The sequence below is a fragment of the Asparagus officinalis genome, chromosome 3 (genome assembly GCF_001876935.1).
Source record: "Asparagus officinalis chromosome 3, Aspof.V1, whole genome shotgun sequence".
In the NCBI taxonomy this organism is placed as follows: Eukaryota; Viridiplantae; Streptophyta; class Magnoliopsida; order Asparagales; family Asparagaceae; genus Asparagus; species Asparagus officinalis.
The window spans coordinates 15,516,949-15,533,835 of record NC_033796.1 but is presented as its reverse complement, the minus strand read 5'-3'; the positions used below and the strand labels follow the sequence as shown (position 1 = coordinate 15,533,835).

Below are 16,887 nucleotides of genomic sequence, written 5' to 3'. Positions count from 1 at the left end.
CGTCCAGTCGCGTCCGGCCTGCTCACCATTGCTGAAGCCCTCCGCCATGCCTCCCGCTCCAACACTGAGCACCCCCTTCTCTCACTTCGAATCGTCGGCCCCACTTCTCTCTCCTCTTCCAAAGACGATGACAACAACAACAACAAGAAGCTCAAGCTCAAGCGTCTTGCTCCAGGCCTCGTTGAGCTCTCCTCTCGCTCTGTTCCCGCCACCTCCGATGATGTCATAGGAAGCATGACTCTCTGGCCTCTGACTTCTATGAACGGTTCGGAGCCCAACCTTCGAGGTTTCGAAGAGCTACTTGCTTCGGTTTTAGGGAAGAAGGGAACTCAAGAGGGATCATTTAGATTGTTGAAGGCTCAAGTGTCGGCACAAACTTATGTGAAGATGGCGTTCTCGGTGGAGAAGAAGCTTCTAGAAGGTGATGTTGATTGGTCGAGCTTTCCTGAGTGGAAAACAAAGCCTGACAAGGCGATGGCCCACTTTGAGGTGCTTGCAAGGGTTGATGAAGGGGGTAAGGTTGTGCCGGAGAGAGTTGCGGAGGTGCAACCGTTTCAGGGTGGCGAGAGCGTAGTGCCACGTGTGCAGACTGGGAACATGAGCATGTCGCAGGTTGAGATGGTTTACCCGCCACCGGAGTATTTTGTTCTGTGATGATATTTATGGGGACGGCAAGTTGTACAGATATGTCAAAGGCGACTTGAGGCAAGTGCGGTGTGTGGAAGGAATAATGATGTATTATATGTTAGCTAAGTTACTGGGAGAATCTGGATTGTATTTTTCCTGCTATTCAAGTATTCATGATTCATTTTGAAAGTATGCTCAGAGAGTAGGGGTGTTATCGGAGCGGATACGGTTTGGATATGACACTTATCATATCCATATCCGTTTTTTATAAACGGATATAGATAATTTTCGGTAAAAAAACCCTTAACCATATCCAACCATATCCGCACTTATCGGAAATGGATACAGTTCGGATATATGAGAATCGGATCGGATATGATCACAGATATAAGCGGATATTCGACATAAATCTATTAGACATATAATCTTTATCCAAAACCATTAGTTAAAAACTAAAATTGAGCACAAATCTATTAGACTAAAGATGTACTAGAAAAAACATTCAACATCAGACAACATTTCCATAACCATTTATTTATCAAATGAGAAGGCAAAGTGCATAAAAAATCAATCACTAAATTTAGATGCCTTCATGAAAAGGAGGTATCTTGCTGCTTCTGGAGCTCGATCCATGGCGACGTCTTGGTGGTCAAAGGTGGAGGCAGCGTCGAAGGATTCGATCCTTGGGGTTACTGAGGTTTTTCTTGCGGAAATTGAGGGCTGGAGTGGAGGCGGAATGATGTCACAGATTCACAAAGCTAGGGTTTTTTAGTTGTCAATTGGGTTTTGGGTTAGCGGTTACGGGTTTGTAATTTTAACTTTGGGATCCGAATCATTATTACATTGCGGATATCCATATCCGCAATCCTCATATCCGTTTCCGAATCCGTATCCGAAACCAAATCCGTCTCTGTTACCGTATCCGTCTGGTTTTAAAATTAGCTTACCATATATGCATCCGTTCTGATACAGATGCGAATCGGTTCGGATATATCCGAACTGTTTGGCACCCCTATAAGAGAGTCATTGGTGTGCAAGTACAACATGATACTGTTTTGAAAGTGCTCGTAGAGTCAAAGGTGTTACAAATTGATGTTGTGTTGTTCCGCACGGACATCGTTACTAGTTGTAGCATTGTATCCCTTTCCCTAAACCAGTTTGTTTTCGTTCTTTTGCTGATGTTATTTCATTATTTTTGAGGTTCGAAATTAGTCCCAAGCTCAATAGCTCGAACTGTATATGGATTCGATGGATACGTTGAACTCATATATTTCATGTGATTTCGGATTTTACCGGAACATTCTTGGGTTGAATTCATATATTTCCTGTGATTTCGGATTTTACCAAAACATTCCTGGCTCTGGACAGAAGTAAATTTGATAGGGAAATATTTTCTCTTGCTATTGGCGAAGCGGTTAAAAACAATCCGAAGTTTATGGAAGTAGGGAAAAACAATCCGAAGAATTAATCAAAATTTACGAATCAAGATCTCATGTTGTTGCGAGTCGTTCATCTACATTAATATAAAGATGATCTGCCAAGAAGAAAGAAAATGATCATACATCGGTACAACTCAAGTTTTGTTTCTGGTTTTTCTTTTTTCTGTGTGACTTGCTACGCGGGGCTAGGATTCATTAAGAACAATTTTTTACTTCAGCCTCATTTAATTTTTTTATTATTGAAATCGACCTTTTTTTTTATTTATCAAAACCGACCCGATTTCTTTATTAGTAGCTTAATCACCTTCCTAATTAGTCGGGGTTGACAACCCCGACTATTTAGGAGAGTGTTAAACCCTAATTAGAAGCCTTAAACCCTAAAAATTAATGTTCTAAATAGTCGGGGTTGGCAACCCTGACTAATTAGGAAGGTGATTAAGCTGCTAATCACGAAATCGGATCGGTTTTGGTGAAAAAAAGGGTCGATTTCAATAATAAAAATTTAGAATGAAGCCGAAGTGAAAAATTGTTCATTCATTAATCTCTCTTATTGGACCAGTCCCAAAACATGCGCCCATGGGCCTTCCTCAAAACTGAATGTATAGAAATTAGCTTTTTCCACAAAACTTAATAAATTAATGGACCCTCGGATCTCATTGAGGCGATATCAAGCGTCCGATCTGAAAGGAGACTGATATCCGCCACCGATAGCACTCCAAACCCCCAGCGCGTGCAATCTGCGCACCTGCGCGCGCATTTCGAAAACGGAAGCGAGAGATCCACTCTCCCCTATCCGGCGAGAAAATCGGGAACTGGCCGTTGCCTCAGTCTTTAGTAGTTACAAGAAAATGGGTAGATCTAGAGATATTCCTAACCCTAACCCTAACCCTAACCCTATCTTCTTCATTCGTCTACTTGCGTCGGATCTCAAAGCACGCGATGGCGATGAGGAACGAGGTGGTGGTGGCGGCGGCGGTCNCGGCGGAGCGCGAAGCGATGGAAGAGGGCGAGGGCGATCGTGAGGGACTTTAGGGAGGATTGTGATATGCCGGTGTCCAAGATGTGGGATGTGGCCGACGCCATGGTGGCCGAGATGAGGGCTGGGCTCTTTTCGAATGAGAGCGGGGTTAGCAGCTTGCGGATGCTCGTTTCTCCGATCGATTCGTTTCCCACTGGGTAAAACCAGTTTCTTGATTTTAGTGGTTTGATCTGTGGTTTTAGGGTTAGGTTTTGCTCTAGTTTGAGTTATGAATTTGAAATATGTTGAACTAGGGTCAGGAAGTTGTCCTTTGAATCATATATTTGGCCTCGACCACACTCGTTAACACTTAAACTATAAATGGTTGGACTCATTTGATTTGTTTCATTGTTCAATTATGCATTTGGATCTAAAAAAATAAGTAAATATTGTGCATTCTAGGCAAAACTTCCTTATTGAATTGTTGTAATTGGTGGACTCGTAATTATGCCGTGATTCACATTTAAAAACTTTTCTATTGCATAGGAAATAACTCATGAAATCATGTTAGTTGTGAATCCAATTTTCGTGAAAAATATCAGACATATGATTGCCATATTTGGATTTACACTTTCAATGCCTGCCTGTGGAATTGAAGGTATTTGAAGTCCAGTGGAATTTAGTCTAACAGGTAAACAAAAAAACTTGATTGAAATTTGCATTTATGTGATCCTCCAACATAGAAATCCCAGACATACCTACTTTTCCAATCACGAGCAACCTAACACTATTAAATATGGAACTGATGTCTAAATGGTTACAGATTGTTCTCACGAGTGTTCAGTGTTCTTAACTCAAAAGACGCGTATTGCTGCTAATACAAGTTCAAAAATCACTTGGAAAGAACCTATGGAAGAGGATGCAAATAGTAGTCTAAGACTTCAAGAATTTATAATTAACAGGAAACATATATTTTACATTTACATTTTATGAGGTTGTGGCTCTAAAAGCGGTTATTACTTAATGCAGAAATGAAGAAGGAACATTCTATGGAGTAGAAATGGGCCGAACAAAGGTCTGTGTTTTTCGTGCACAACTGGCAGGGAAGGAGCTTGGTGTTGCAAAGAAAGAACTCATGGAGGTCCCTGTGCCAATAAATTTGATGGTTGGCACTTCGGAGGTGAGATAAGTAGCCTTTGCTATTTTCCTCACTGTCCCAGATATGTCGAATTTCCAAAAGGGATTGCTTAGAGAATTATATGCAATTTTATTTCAGGAATTATATCATTATCTTGCTGCACAACTAGTAAAATTTATCGCTTCAAGCGGAAGCACTAGTGTGCTAGGAAAGCCCAAAGAAGTTGGTGTAGCATTTTCATTTCCTGTAATTCATTCAGCAACAGAAGGCATCCATGTAGAGTGGAACAAGGGATTTTCTATTAAGGAGAGTGTAAGTTTCACTCTTAACTGTTCTGTGTTATTATAAATGTGTTGTTTCATACTGACAGCTTTTCTCGAAACTTTTGAACTTATGCACAATGATGACGATGTTCATATTAGCTAAGCTGTTAAATTTCATTTGCCTTTCCATTTTTTCCTTTCTTCGTGGATGAAGTGCATCTCAGATAGATTTGGTGGTTTAGATTCTCCTAAAAGTTTCCAACTAGAAACCAAAAAAAACCCTCAACAACTAGAGCTTCTTGTCATCTATCATACCATATTATGTCCTTATAGCACAAGCCAATAACAACAGGTATTCAAGCAAAATAACTTTTGAGGGAAATGTACTAAGTTAATGGAGTTTCTCAATTTCTCATATATTGTAAATGATGTCAACTTGGTTTTTTTCCCCTTTCAGGTGAAACAATTTTTTTTTAGCAAAAGTTGATTTGTTATGATTGGATGAATTTTTTTCTATGTTTTTAAAAATGGTGCAGCAGCTGTATTAGTATATATATATATATATGTGTGTGTGTGTGTGTGTGTGTGTCTATGTCTATGTATATGTGTGTGTGTGTATAGTGACTCTGATCATACATTAATCAATTTACCTAAAAAGTTTTTAGTTATTAGGAAGATAGAAGTCAACAAAAATTTAGATGTAATTTATAGTTCTACCCTGATTCAGATATTTGTTTACTCCCTTAGATTTATCGAGGATAACACATTTTTTAGAAAACCGGTAAAAATAAATGGAGTTACAAGATAAATGTTAAGTTGATGGCATGTATAATTGATTTAGAGCATGTTTATACATTTGAACATTGACTGTCATGATTTTGAATTGAAATTAGGCGGGAAGGGATGCTCTCACAATGCTGAACGAGGCCATGGTGAAACATGGCGTTGACATGCATATTGCTTCCCTGGTAATGAATCCTATCCTTAAATTACATCTATTTAATTCTGATTGTTAGTCAAAGAGAAAAAGAATGATTTGTCATCGATATTGACTATCAATATATTTTGTATGACATTCTTAATAGGTTAATAATACTGTTGGAACTCTGGTTGGAGGTAGATACTGCAGCCATGAAACTGTGGCTGCTATTATTCTAGGGAATGGGACGAATGCTGCCTACTTGGAGCCTTTGGAGTCTGTGCCCAAATGGCATGGCTCTCGTCCACCGCATGGACAATTGGTCAGTGTCTTAAATCTTCACTGGCCGCTATTGTGTTTCAACTCCATCAATTACCTGGTTGGAGCTATGATTGATTCATGTCTAGTTACTAGTTTGTAACAACGTCTGATGCTTAGGAATGTATTCTGCTGCTTTTTTTTCCAGGTCATCAACATGGAATGGGGAGATTTCCTGTCATCTCATCTTCCCGTTACCGAGTTTGACTCTCAATTAGACAATGAAAGTCCAAGACCTGGGGAGCAGGTTTGAAGCTTTCTGCTCTTTTCCACGATAGTAACTCTTTATTTGCTTTAACATTGAACACTGTTTTCCTTTTATGCCCAGATATTTGAGAAGCTCATCTCTGGAATGTATCTGGGAGACATTGTTAGAAGGGTATTGCTGAAATTAGCTGAAGAAACTGCTCTGTTTGGAGACAGTGTCCCTCTAAAACTTAGAATTCCATTTGCTTTAAGGTATGACTATTTATGTAGTATAATTATTGGATAATCAAAATTGCCATATTGCTTTTGAATATTGGCAGAATGCTAATTGAGAATTGATTTCCGCCTTGTTCTTCTTGAATATGACATGCACTGCCATGGTTTTATTTAAACAAATTCTCTTCAGGCATGTTGGTCAACACCTATTGGTTCAAAAATGATTCTCGGGAGTCAGAGTGCGCAACTAACAGTGGCATTGACCACATAGAAGTACTGATTTATTGAATGCATCATGTGTTTTGCATGAAAACAATTGCAGACACATTTCCGCCTTTATCACAATTGGACACTTCATGGTTTTGCATTAAGTTGTTACCTTTCACATAGTCATGGATAAGCTTCTTAAAGCATTCAGCATGAGATGAAGTTGTGTCTGTTTTTTGCTGATAATAATTAGTTACTGATAACCCAAGCGAAGGGATAGTTTCTAAAATAGTAAAGATATGCTTTAGGATCTAATGTATCACTTAAATTATTGATGAAGTTTCCAACTTACACCTAGCTGACCAAGTCTCCCTTGCAAACTACTAAAAATACTGGATTACAAGCTTTGACTCTGCAATGTGATAGCCTTTGAGGAGGATATGACTTGCATCATCTATGGATCTTGTTAGCTGAAAAGGTGGGAGTGTTCTGGAAGAGTTCTCATATGAGAAGCATAAAATTTGGAGGATTTTAAATGTTTTTATGACATTTTATCCTTAGCAGTCTTCTTTTATTCTATTGTCTGGCAAGCTGCAATCTCGCTTCTTCAGACCCTTATATCTCCCCTTTAATACTTCTCCAGCTTCTTATGAGAGCTTCAACAATCACTTGAGTTTTCACTATCTTTATAGAAAATGTATGAATATAATCTGTGATTGGATTGCATGCTCTTAAGCTATGGAACATTTGCACTTCTGAATGATGATATCAATTTTGTGGATCAGCTAACTCCTTGAACACAATAATTGTGCCCCTTTAAGCCTTTAACAACCCTTTGACATTAATATAGGTATTCAATTTCCTTGTCATTAATAAGCTAGTGGAAATAGGCACCACATTTTTCACATGGTTAATGAAAATTTTCATTTACTAAAAAAAAAGGCAAAGTGTGAATACAGGCAACATTCCCTTGAAAGAGGATTGGAAAGAAGAAGAAAGGTAGTTTATCTGGAAAGTGAAGGGTCTATTATAGATGTGTATAACCTACTTATATATCTTGTTTCGTAATGTTCCACAGACATGTTTTTGTTCTACTTATCAAGTAACCCACATTATTAGGAGCCTCTTTTGAAGTCTGTTGTTGCAACAAGTCACCCATTGGCTCCTATTATCCATGAGATAATCCTAGGGCACAGATTATGTTACTTGCTTTTGAAGTTCATATCTACTAACTCCAAATGGCAATCCAATTTTACAAATCTAACCTAAAGGATGACTATAGGCGAGGAGAAAGTCCGAATGATAAAATAAACTGTAACTTAGAAACTGAAGAATCACATTTATGAGAAGAAACAAGGCTGATCTCACACTTTTGACTGAATGATACCCAAAAGATTTTTTTTTTTTTTTTTGCACGGGATCATCATTATGATAGCACATGAGTTGAGAGAAAGCTTTTCTATCTCCATTGATAAATTTAGATCACTAACTGCTGAATGTTGGGGTAAGCCTCATTAACGTGTTTGTGATTGCCATCTATATGGTAGAGAGCATACCAACTATCTAAGGGAGCTACAATTAGATTGCATCGTCGAATACTGGTATATCATGATCTCCACATGGTGCTCATCTCAGCCTCCACATCATCCTTTTCGCTCCAAATATTAATCTTATGTTTTGAAGTTGTGTTCCTCTTGGAAATTTTATCTAGAAGGATTGAATTCAAATTTGTTGAGTATACTTCTCAATATAGGCATATACCTTTGTCCAAAGGTTTTTCGAACAAGAATAATAATGTTTGGGATTTTCAGTATTTGGTAATTTTTGATTAGAAAAAGCAACATTATACCTAGAAAATCAGCAGCTACCGCTGTGTGGCTAGGGCATGTGGTATTGGTTTTGCATTGCTTCTTTGTGTAACATACCTATCAGTCTGTAATGCCAGGTCCTTAATAGTGCTCCAAGGAATGATTTCAACATCCCAGTATTTTGACCTTAAGGAATCAATAGGGAGCAAGCTATAAAATGACATTGCTTTGTGGCCTTAGTAGCGTGTTATAATGCAAACTGTAAGTTAAAAGGGTACAAGTGAATTTATTTTTTGATGTTACTATGAGTGACTATCAAATCTTCATATTATGTCATTAGTCATTTCTGGACTGCCGCTCAAAGTCAAATACAGTTATTTCCCAACAAGTGCAAGTTCAATTAAACTTATTTATTGATTATCTAATTCTTGTATTGTGTCATTATTAGACTACTGCTGAAAGTCTATCAGCAGTTACTTCCTGAGTAAACTTCAGTTCTTTCTGTAGTACTTTCATAAATTAGAAAGTAATATCTATTTGGTGTTGTCCCCAGATGGATTCCGTTTTCACTTCCATCCTTGATGTGTACATTTTAGTTTTGCTACTTTTACCTTTTACCTTTTGAACCTTCCATGATTTGACATGGATGTATTATTTTTTGCAGGACTCCTGATGTTGCTTCCATGCATCAGGATACATCATCAAATCTACGTGTTGTTGCAGAGAAGTTGGATAAAGCTTTAGGGGTATTTCCCTGCCGCAACCCAACTATTCTTTTAGCTCAATCGGTAACAATAGGGATTGTTTTATTGATCATTAATGTTCGAATTGGCAACATGAGGCAATTTCTCCTCCCATGGATACCATAGCTAGTTATCTTCAATTGCATTAAAATAAATTGCTTTATAGCGGACAGGATATCATCAATAATTGGAAAAACCAGTTATATTTATTTCATAATCACCACGAAAAGCATCTCATCTTTTAACTTATGTTTATTTTTCTGTTCATTAAGTTCCGAATAGTATAAACTTTAGCTTACTCAAATTTTAATGATGATAGATATTTTGTCTTGCAGCTGGTCAGACGAATGATAAAATATAATCAATAAAGAAAACTGACGTGGCCTCACTGGCAAACGTGGAAAATTCTCTCCAATTTTGTGACACCTGAAATCCATAAATTATATATTTCTGTCCTACGAAGTACATGTGTCCGCAAGTTTTCCTAATCTTTTACAGACCCTTTATGCTATGCTTTCGGTTTGAGAGACTTCAATTATATGGTGCTTTTGTATATTATTTCTATATGATTATCTTCATTGTTTGCCTTTTGATTTGGAAGCTCACACCTAACTATTGAGTCATCTATTTCTGTTCATTATTCCTTATAATATCTTGTACCAAACACTATCTTTCCATCTGTCTGTTGGCTCATTGTTTTCCTTGAAGAAAGTAGGGCAGGGATGAAGCAATTGCCTACTCTAATATTTTCTTTGTTTACATAATCTCAGATTCACGATACAACTAGAACAATGAGAAAGCTTGTGGTAGAGGTATGTGATGCTGTGACAAAGCGTGCAGCTCGATTGGCTGGGGCTGGAATAGTTGGCATTTTGAAGAAGCTAGGGAGGGATGGAACTGATAAAAAAGCAGTTGTAGTGGTGGAAGGCGGTCTCTATGAACACTACAGGCTCTTCAGAACTTATTTACATAGTAGCATAAAAGAGATGCTTCAGGGGAAATTCTCCGATAATGTGGTTATCGAGCATTGGCCAGATGTCTGCGGAGTTGGATCAGCATTGCTTTCAGTTCCAAGCTCCCATGTGTAAGGAACTGATGCTGGCTACTTATATCATGTTGGATTCTAAAGTTTCCAGTTTACTACAATGCAGGTGCCAATTAGGCATTTGTGCAGAAGCCAACCAATGTCTTGGTGCCGAATAAAGAAGGGGTTTAATAAAGGAACTTATGCCGTTGTTAGAAAACAGTTCAGAGGCATTTTTTGATTCTCTTGATCCTCAGGGATTGTGACTTGGGTATTCACTTTTTTAGCGGATATAGTTTTGTATGGCCTTGAATTTTGACAAGTCCTTTCTTTCTTTCGTTCGTTCTTTCTTTTTCCTTCTATTTCGTAAATTTATTTACCATCACACGGTCTTGAATCTTGATTGATAAAAAGTAACTTCTTGAATGGTACTCTTCTATAAGCTCGAAAAGACAGTAAATCAGAAATTCACATATCTGAATTGCGGTGAGAAAACAGAAACTTACAGTGAATGGACATTTCATCGATTTTCTTTTTTACTGTTCACTACCGGGTTTATTCATGGCCATCAATTATTTGACCGTGCCCAGCCCTGCTTAATAATTACCTGTGCATTTGTATAGCAGAGAGAGTTTCTCAGAGCAATCACATCTGCAGATTTAAAAGGGAAGTTTTTTCGTCCATAGATTCAAGTCACGAATGCATATCATGAGCTTTTACTTGTTTTTGCGTTCTTCACAGATGAACTACAGTATAATTACAAAATTGACTCGTGAGTGGAGCGACGACCGCAGTCTGCAGCCAACATAGCGTACGAATGAGTAGTTGGCTTCAATCCACTGTTCCGCTGTTGTCAATCTCTTGGCAAATTTTGTTGCTGTTAAGTACAGAAGTACTCTCTTCTAGCTATGGTGCTGCTTTAAGAGAAACAATAGCTGACCTATGGTTGTAAAAGCTTTATTATTTGTTTGCATCTCTGGCTTCAAGTGATGGCAGTATCTGGATCTGGTCATCCGATTCAATGAGGAGAGGGGGGCCGGTTGACGAAACAGAACACATGGGTGTCAGCAGCAATTGTTGCAGGCCTATTGCATGCATGATGACTTTCCTGCTGCTTTTGCTGTTCAGATGCGGAAGCGTGGTGAGCGCTGGATGATCCTCATCCAAGTATTCATCGGTTCAGGCGTTGGAATTTGATGGCTCACGTTTTTATTTTTGAGCATAAATGAGATTTTATTGCGAACTCAGTATTGGGGCGAAACAAAATACAGTTATAGCAGTATTGGCACAATAGAATACATCGATGCATTACACAAAAGATGTGTATCATTATGTCATACATAATATTCCACGTCTTGAAACCTAATCGATAAAGCTAGGCGCTTACCTGGAATTGTGATGAGGGGTTATGTGTGAAAGATTAGTTTGCAATAGAATTCACTCATCCGGGAGATATTGCGAATGTAGGTTTGAGTTGTTGTAACTATATTAAAAATAATAATAATAATAAGGCGATTTGTAGAGAGACTATACCTAGGTCATTGCTGTTCTCATGTATTGCATTCTGATGTTGGACTAATATTTAACTTTGATCCATTCAAAATATAATAATAATAACTTTAATAACAACAAGCAGTAATAAGCAGCATTGGAATCAAGCTAGATTTCTTATATTAATTGACACAAATTTAATTGCAATTTGTAGAGGAACAATCATAATTTCAAATTGGGGCGGCTGAGTAGGTCACATGGTAAAGCGATGTAGCTCCCTCGAGAGTCTGGATTCGTTCAGTGTACATAATCCCAACTTGTTATTTTAATGTAACTATGAACATTTTGTAACCGTAATTACAGGAAATAACCCTTTTATGTAAGAAAAACATCCAACATGCAAACCAGACAATGTGCATTAATATTTATATCTGAGTGCTGCTACGGGGACCCAAAATATGGGACCAATGGACTCATTATGCAATAGGAAGGGGACACATCACCTATCCCCTCCCTTGATCCCATATTTTAGGTCCTTAAATTATTTTCCTTTACATCTGATTATTACACAATGGAGGATAAATATTTTATGTGAAATCCAAATTCCAACAGGAGACAAGGACGACAGCAATCGAGGCACGGACCCGAGGAGCTATTGACCTCCCAAAAAAACAAAACACTCGTTTGCTTTTTGACACCAAAAAACAACAGTTAATCCAGAGTTCATCTCAATTAACTATTGCAACGCTTACAAAATAATCAATAGCGGCTCCCCAAGACCTGACACAGTTTGACTGTTTCAACTTTAGATCGGTAGTGTACGATCATTAAAGCTGAAAAGATTTATCATAATATTTGAAAATTGAAAAACTAATTTCCTATATTGTTTTTTTTTTTCTTTCAAAAGCATAGAGATAAATCATTTACAGGTGGCAGCCACCTTTCACCGTAATAAGAAACAACATTTGGCAGTAGCCGATGCCTGATACATAGCTCTCCGAAAAGCAGTACTAAGGTGAACTTACTAAATTACCCTTTCCAGATTGAGAAGCAAGCTACACTATAAGCACCAAATTTGAGGAGAGATTTCTGTAATTTCGGTGATGCTTGTAGTTTCGCTGGCCTGCACGAATTTAGCTACTGACTACGTTACTTGTATTTTTTGTGTTACAGTGAGTCGCGTTCTCTTTACTCGAACGGCGTTTTATTGGGGGGCTACTTCTTCCGATAATAATAGAAAAAAATAGCAGACCAAGGGTTATTATGTTACTCCAAAGTAGCCAAGATCATATTTGAACATGAGTGGAGAAAAACATAGAGAGATCTATAAAAATTCATGAAAGACAATGGTTAGATGATTTCATGGACTAGCCTCGATTTTGTTTACGCTAATTAACACTATTTGCTCGTTAATTATTTGATTTACATATTGTATGTGCTGATCTAAATTTCTTATATATAGCACATTTTCTAAGAAGGTTTTTAAGAAATAAATATTTTCCAGAAATTTAAAGGGACCATTGATAAGTAGGTAAAGTTCCATTTGGAATGTACAAAATTGATGTTAATATATCAAAGAAAAATGCTAGAGGTACACCCCTAACCACACTCCTCTCTCGTTACAGTGCACTGGGGCCCACATGAGAATTTAAAAAAAAAATTCATGTAAGTCCCATTATACTGTAGCGAAAGAGGAGTGTGGTTGGGAGTGTGGTTGAGGGTGTGACAATAACGCCTCCCTGTATCAAAACTGAACATAGGAATACCCATTTAGGCTAATTAACTTTCTTTTATCCTTCTTTAAAATAGTCTATCAAGCTAAAGGACAAAAATTTTTGTAGGATGGTGCATTAGGACATTAGAGCCTACAAAGCTACACAATTACATTAAAGTGAACATGCCAGGTTTAGGCGAAAAAAACATAAACTAGCTAGGATAGTAATTTTCACAGATTAAATCATTAATGCAGTTTGTGCAATAATATCTGCATGCATCTCGCACCTTAATTCGGCATAAATTTAGGAGCAGTGCACAGTGCCCTACTCCATACGAAGACCAGCCAAATTTGTCGGTTTCTCTTCAGCTCTCGCCAATTTATAAAGTGGTCCCTTGCCTTGAGTTTCATCACGTTGTGGTCCAAAAATTCCATCTTATCCATTTCCTTAAGGCCATGATTTGCATGATTTTATGTCTTTTACCATCAATCCAAAATTAAGGGAATATAAAATAACCGCATTATACAAAAGGTTCAAAAGAGGGATCCTATTGATTGTTGATGGACATTTGAAATCTCTTTCTCAATTGTGGCGATCCATATTTAATATACAATTATAAACTTATACTTTATCTGCGTGAAGATTCAATCACGAAAATACAAATATTTTTCAATTAACATTATTCTCTTTATTACTAAAGTTGCTGTTAAATAAAAATCTGATGAAGAAAGGTGTACCACCATAATCACTAGACGCATGGAACTTTTTGATGTACTAAAGTTATATTTTGTAGTGCATAGATTCTAAATTTATTTAAACATTAATTCTGTATCGTGAGCACAAGCAGTCATATAACATGCTAAATATCACTTAAACAACATATAACATGATTTTATGTCTTTTACTCAGAGGAGAAAATTAAGTTACTCTTACCCTCATTTATTGGTTTATTTGCTAATCTTACCAACCCTTACTAACCCCCTCATCTATTTAAATCTTCTATCATTTAATCTTAAACCTAATCTCCAAATTCACAGTCTTCATTCCAATATTAGTTCAAAATCCAAATGAAAAGCAACATAAAACCCCCAAATCAAGCTTAAAGACCCAATGTACCATATTTGAACAACAATCCCACCTACGATAAAAAATTAATCCTAACCCAAACTAAAAGAACTAGATTTTAGGAGATATTACCTCAAATTACCCAAATCCAACCAAAAATTCTATGCCTCACCCCAGTTGGAGAGCAAAAGCCCTTATTAAGGATCCTGGTGAGAATTAATCCTTGGATCGAGGGCGAAATTCGTAATTATGAATTAGGGCACTGTATTTATTTTTTATTTTTTTGAGTAATGTAAGAGGGGAAGGTTTAAGACTTTTTACTATTGGAGGGAGTTTACTACCGGGGCGGTTATTTTTATCCTTAGGGGCTGTTTGGTTTGCTTTAAAACCCCGTAGAAACGCTTTTCTCCTCCTGACACCCGCTCTACATCGACAAAACCCATTCTAGGGTTTTCGTTTCTCATCTTTGGTTCGCTTCTCCCCCTCGTCCCTCCAGCTGCGGAAATCCCCTCCACATCGGACTTTTTTCTTCGCCCCATTTCCTTCGAAAACGAGAGGAAATCGCCCCCGATCTGTACTATTGTCAGATCTCGGGTAAATGGGGGGAAACACGGTTGAGGGCTAGGGTCACCTCCTCTTTCCCTCGCTTTTTCACTCTTCGCGCCTTGGGTTCTCTTCGTGGCTTGCGGGGGTTCTCTTCGTGGCTTGCGGTGGTTCTAAACTTGTTGATTTTGTCCGATCTTGGGATCTCGTGGCTTGCGGGAGCTCCTATTTGTTGGTGTTTTGCTGGATTTTGCTAAAATTGGGGGTTTTTTGCTGGATTTCGTGGCTTGCTGGATTTTATCAGCACCTTTATTGGGAAAAAATTGGGGTTTTTTGCCGACTTTGATCTTCCTGGAAACTGATTTCAGACCTAAGGTATGATTCTCAACTCAGAATTGATTTGTTAAAAATTTTGTATGATTTGAATTATTTAGGATGAAATTTTGCATTTTCTATAGATATCTAGAAATTAACACAAATTTATCTGAAAATATAATTGTAATTAACTAAAAATGTTACTGTAATTAACTAAAAATTATATTAATTATTATAAATATAATTGAAAAGAGAACAGAAATGAACTGACAATTATCTTAAATGGTCGTAAAAGAAACTGAAAATATTGATGAAATATTAACTGAAAATTAACTTTAGATCTTGTTATGTGTCATTTAAGTTTTGATTATTGACATTGCATATGAATGCTTGGTAGGTATATTAATTATTTCAATTTGATTTTTGCATCGTAGATGGATGGTGATGGGGATTGTACCGATGAACAAAGTGTTGTTAATGTGGTTCAAGGTGCTGCACTATCCGTTCTTGTTATAATAATTACATTCATAAGGAGAATGCAAGCTAGACGTAAATCTATACGTCGTGGTCCAAGTGAGGAAAAAAAAAGACAAGAGAGGTCTAGAATTGAACATATAGAGCGTATTTATAATGGTTTTAGTGATAGTTGTGTGAATTATATTAGAATGCGGAGTGGTGCTTTTGTTAAGCTAGTAAGTATAATGAGGAACAATAGGCTTCTAAAAGACTCAAGGAATATATCAGTGGAAGAACAACTTATCATGACACTAAATATTTTGGGTCATAAATCTAAAAATCGCATTGTGAGATCTCATTTCATAAGATCAGGGGAGACAGTCAGTAGATATTTCAACAAGGTTTTACAAGCAATTATCTGTTTGCGTGGACGCTACATGAGACAAGCCATCAATGATACTCCCCAAGAGATCGTTAACAACCAGCTATACTATCCTTATTTCAAGGTATATCTACATTTTAACGTAATTATATAAAAATTTAACTTAAAATTTTTTAAATTTAATATGCAAAATTGACTTCTTTAACAATTGTTTTAATAAAATTGTAGGCAAATACTATCTGTGTGATGCTGGGTACCCTACCATGCCAGGTTTCATATCTCCATACCGTGGTGTTCGATATCATTTGAAAGAACATTCGGGTAAAACACCTAAGAATAGAAGGGAATTATTCAATTTAAGACATTCTTCTTTGCGGTCTAAGATTGAATCTGCATTTGGCACATTGAAGAATCGTTTTAAGATTTTGTGTGCTAAGCCGCATTATCCATTTCCTACACAAGTAGATATCGTATTGGCATGCACGATACTTCATAATTTCATCGCAACTGTTGACCCAAGCGATGAACTACTCAGCGAGTCCGAAATTGATGAAGATATTGATGGTGAGGTGACAAATGAGAATGATAACAATTTAGTTGATTTTACTCAGACTCAAACTCAAAGAGAACAAACTGAATCAAGAAATGAGTGGAAGACCCTTAGAGATAACATTGCTTGGGCGATGTGGGTGGACTATTGTGATAAGTATAATCATGGTGTAACTACTGAGACTTAATTCTCATATTTGTTGTACTATTTATGCTCATGTATGTAGTGACAATTTGATGGTTTGTCCACTTTTTAGATTTTGCTTTTCATTCATGTAGTCATGTTCTTATATTTTGCTTTGCAATATCAATCATGTATTCATGTTATTATATATTGCTTTGCAATATCTTTCATGTACTCAATTTGTTCTTATTGACTTAATTAGTGATGGCTGATACTCCTAAAGGCAAGGGTGTAGCGCCATCTCAGCCTCCACCCTCTCAACCCCCTCAGTCATTGCATCAAGGCGATAGTGGGTATTTTCCTTTTCAGCAGTCATACTT

General features: G+C 37.2%; 3 protein-coding genes across 3 annotated transcripts in view; all 3 read left to right on the top strand.

Annotated features, from left to right (window-relative positions):
- The window catches only part of LOC109833148, a 3,773-nt gene extending 2,957 nt beyond the window's left edge, over window positions 1-816 (top strand). The window contains 2 exon segments of the mRNA XM_020400710.1: window positions 1-5; window positions 8-816. The exon segment at window positions 1-5 is cut by the window's left edge and continues 95 nt beyond it. Coding sequence (XP_020256299.1) covers window positions 1-5; window positions 8-654 — 652 coding nt within the window. The 3' untranslated portion in view covers window positions 655-816.
- On the top strand, window positions 3,047-10,378 carry LOC109833147 (hexokinase-1-like). Its single transcript, XM_020400709.1, has 9 exons — window positions 3,047-3,242; window positions 4,054-4,204; window positions 4,301-4,474; window positions 5,319-5,393; window positions 5,511-5,666; window positions 5,811-5,909; window positions 5,991-6,121; window positions 8,765-8,846; window positions 9,614-10,378. The coding sequence occupies exons 1-9, from the start codon at window positions 3,112-3,114 to the stop codon at window positions 9,929-9,931; spliced, it is 1,317 nt and encodes a 438-aa protein (XP_020256298.1). The 5' UTR covers window positions 3,047-3,111; the 3' UTR covers window positions 9,932-10,378.
- LOC109834678 (protein ALP1-like) lies at window positions 15,431-16,571 on the top strand. The gene is made up of 2 exons (XM_020402709.1): window positions 15,431-15,485; window positions 16,063-16,571. The coding sequence occupies exons 1-2, from the start codon at window positions 15,431-15,433 to the stop codon at window positions 16,569-16,571; spliced, it is 564 nt and encodes a 187-aa protein (XP_020258298.1).

What these genes read in the sequence shown, in the direction of transcription:
- LOC109834678 (XM_020402709.1), top strand. Translation starts at nt 15,431, where the DNA reads ATGGATGGTGATGGGGATTGTACCGATGAACAAAGTGTTGTTAATGTG. An exon ending in TGTTGTTAATGTGGTTCAAG is followed by an intron (nt 15,486 to 16,062) that starts GTGCTGCACTAT and finishes ATAAAATTGTAG; the next exon opens with GCAAATACTATCTGTGTGAT.
- LOC109833147 (XM_020400709.1), top strand. Translation starts at nt 3,112, where the DNA reads ATGCCGGTGTCCAAGATGTGGGATGTGGCCGACGCCATGGTGGCCGAG. An exon ending in TGATGGTTGGCACTTCGGAG is followed by an intron (nt 4,205 to 4,300) that starts GTGAGATAAGTA and finishes ATTTTATTTCAG; the next exon opens with GAATTATATCATTATCTTGC. An exon ending in GTCCACCGCATGGACAATTG is followed by an intron (nt 5,667 to 5,810) that starts GTCAGTGTCTTA and finishes TTTTTTTTCCAG; the next exon opens with GTCATCAACATGGAATGGGG.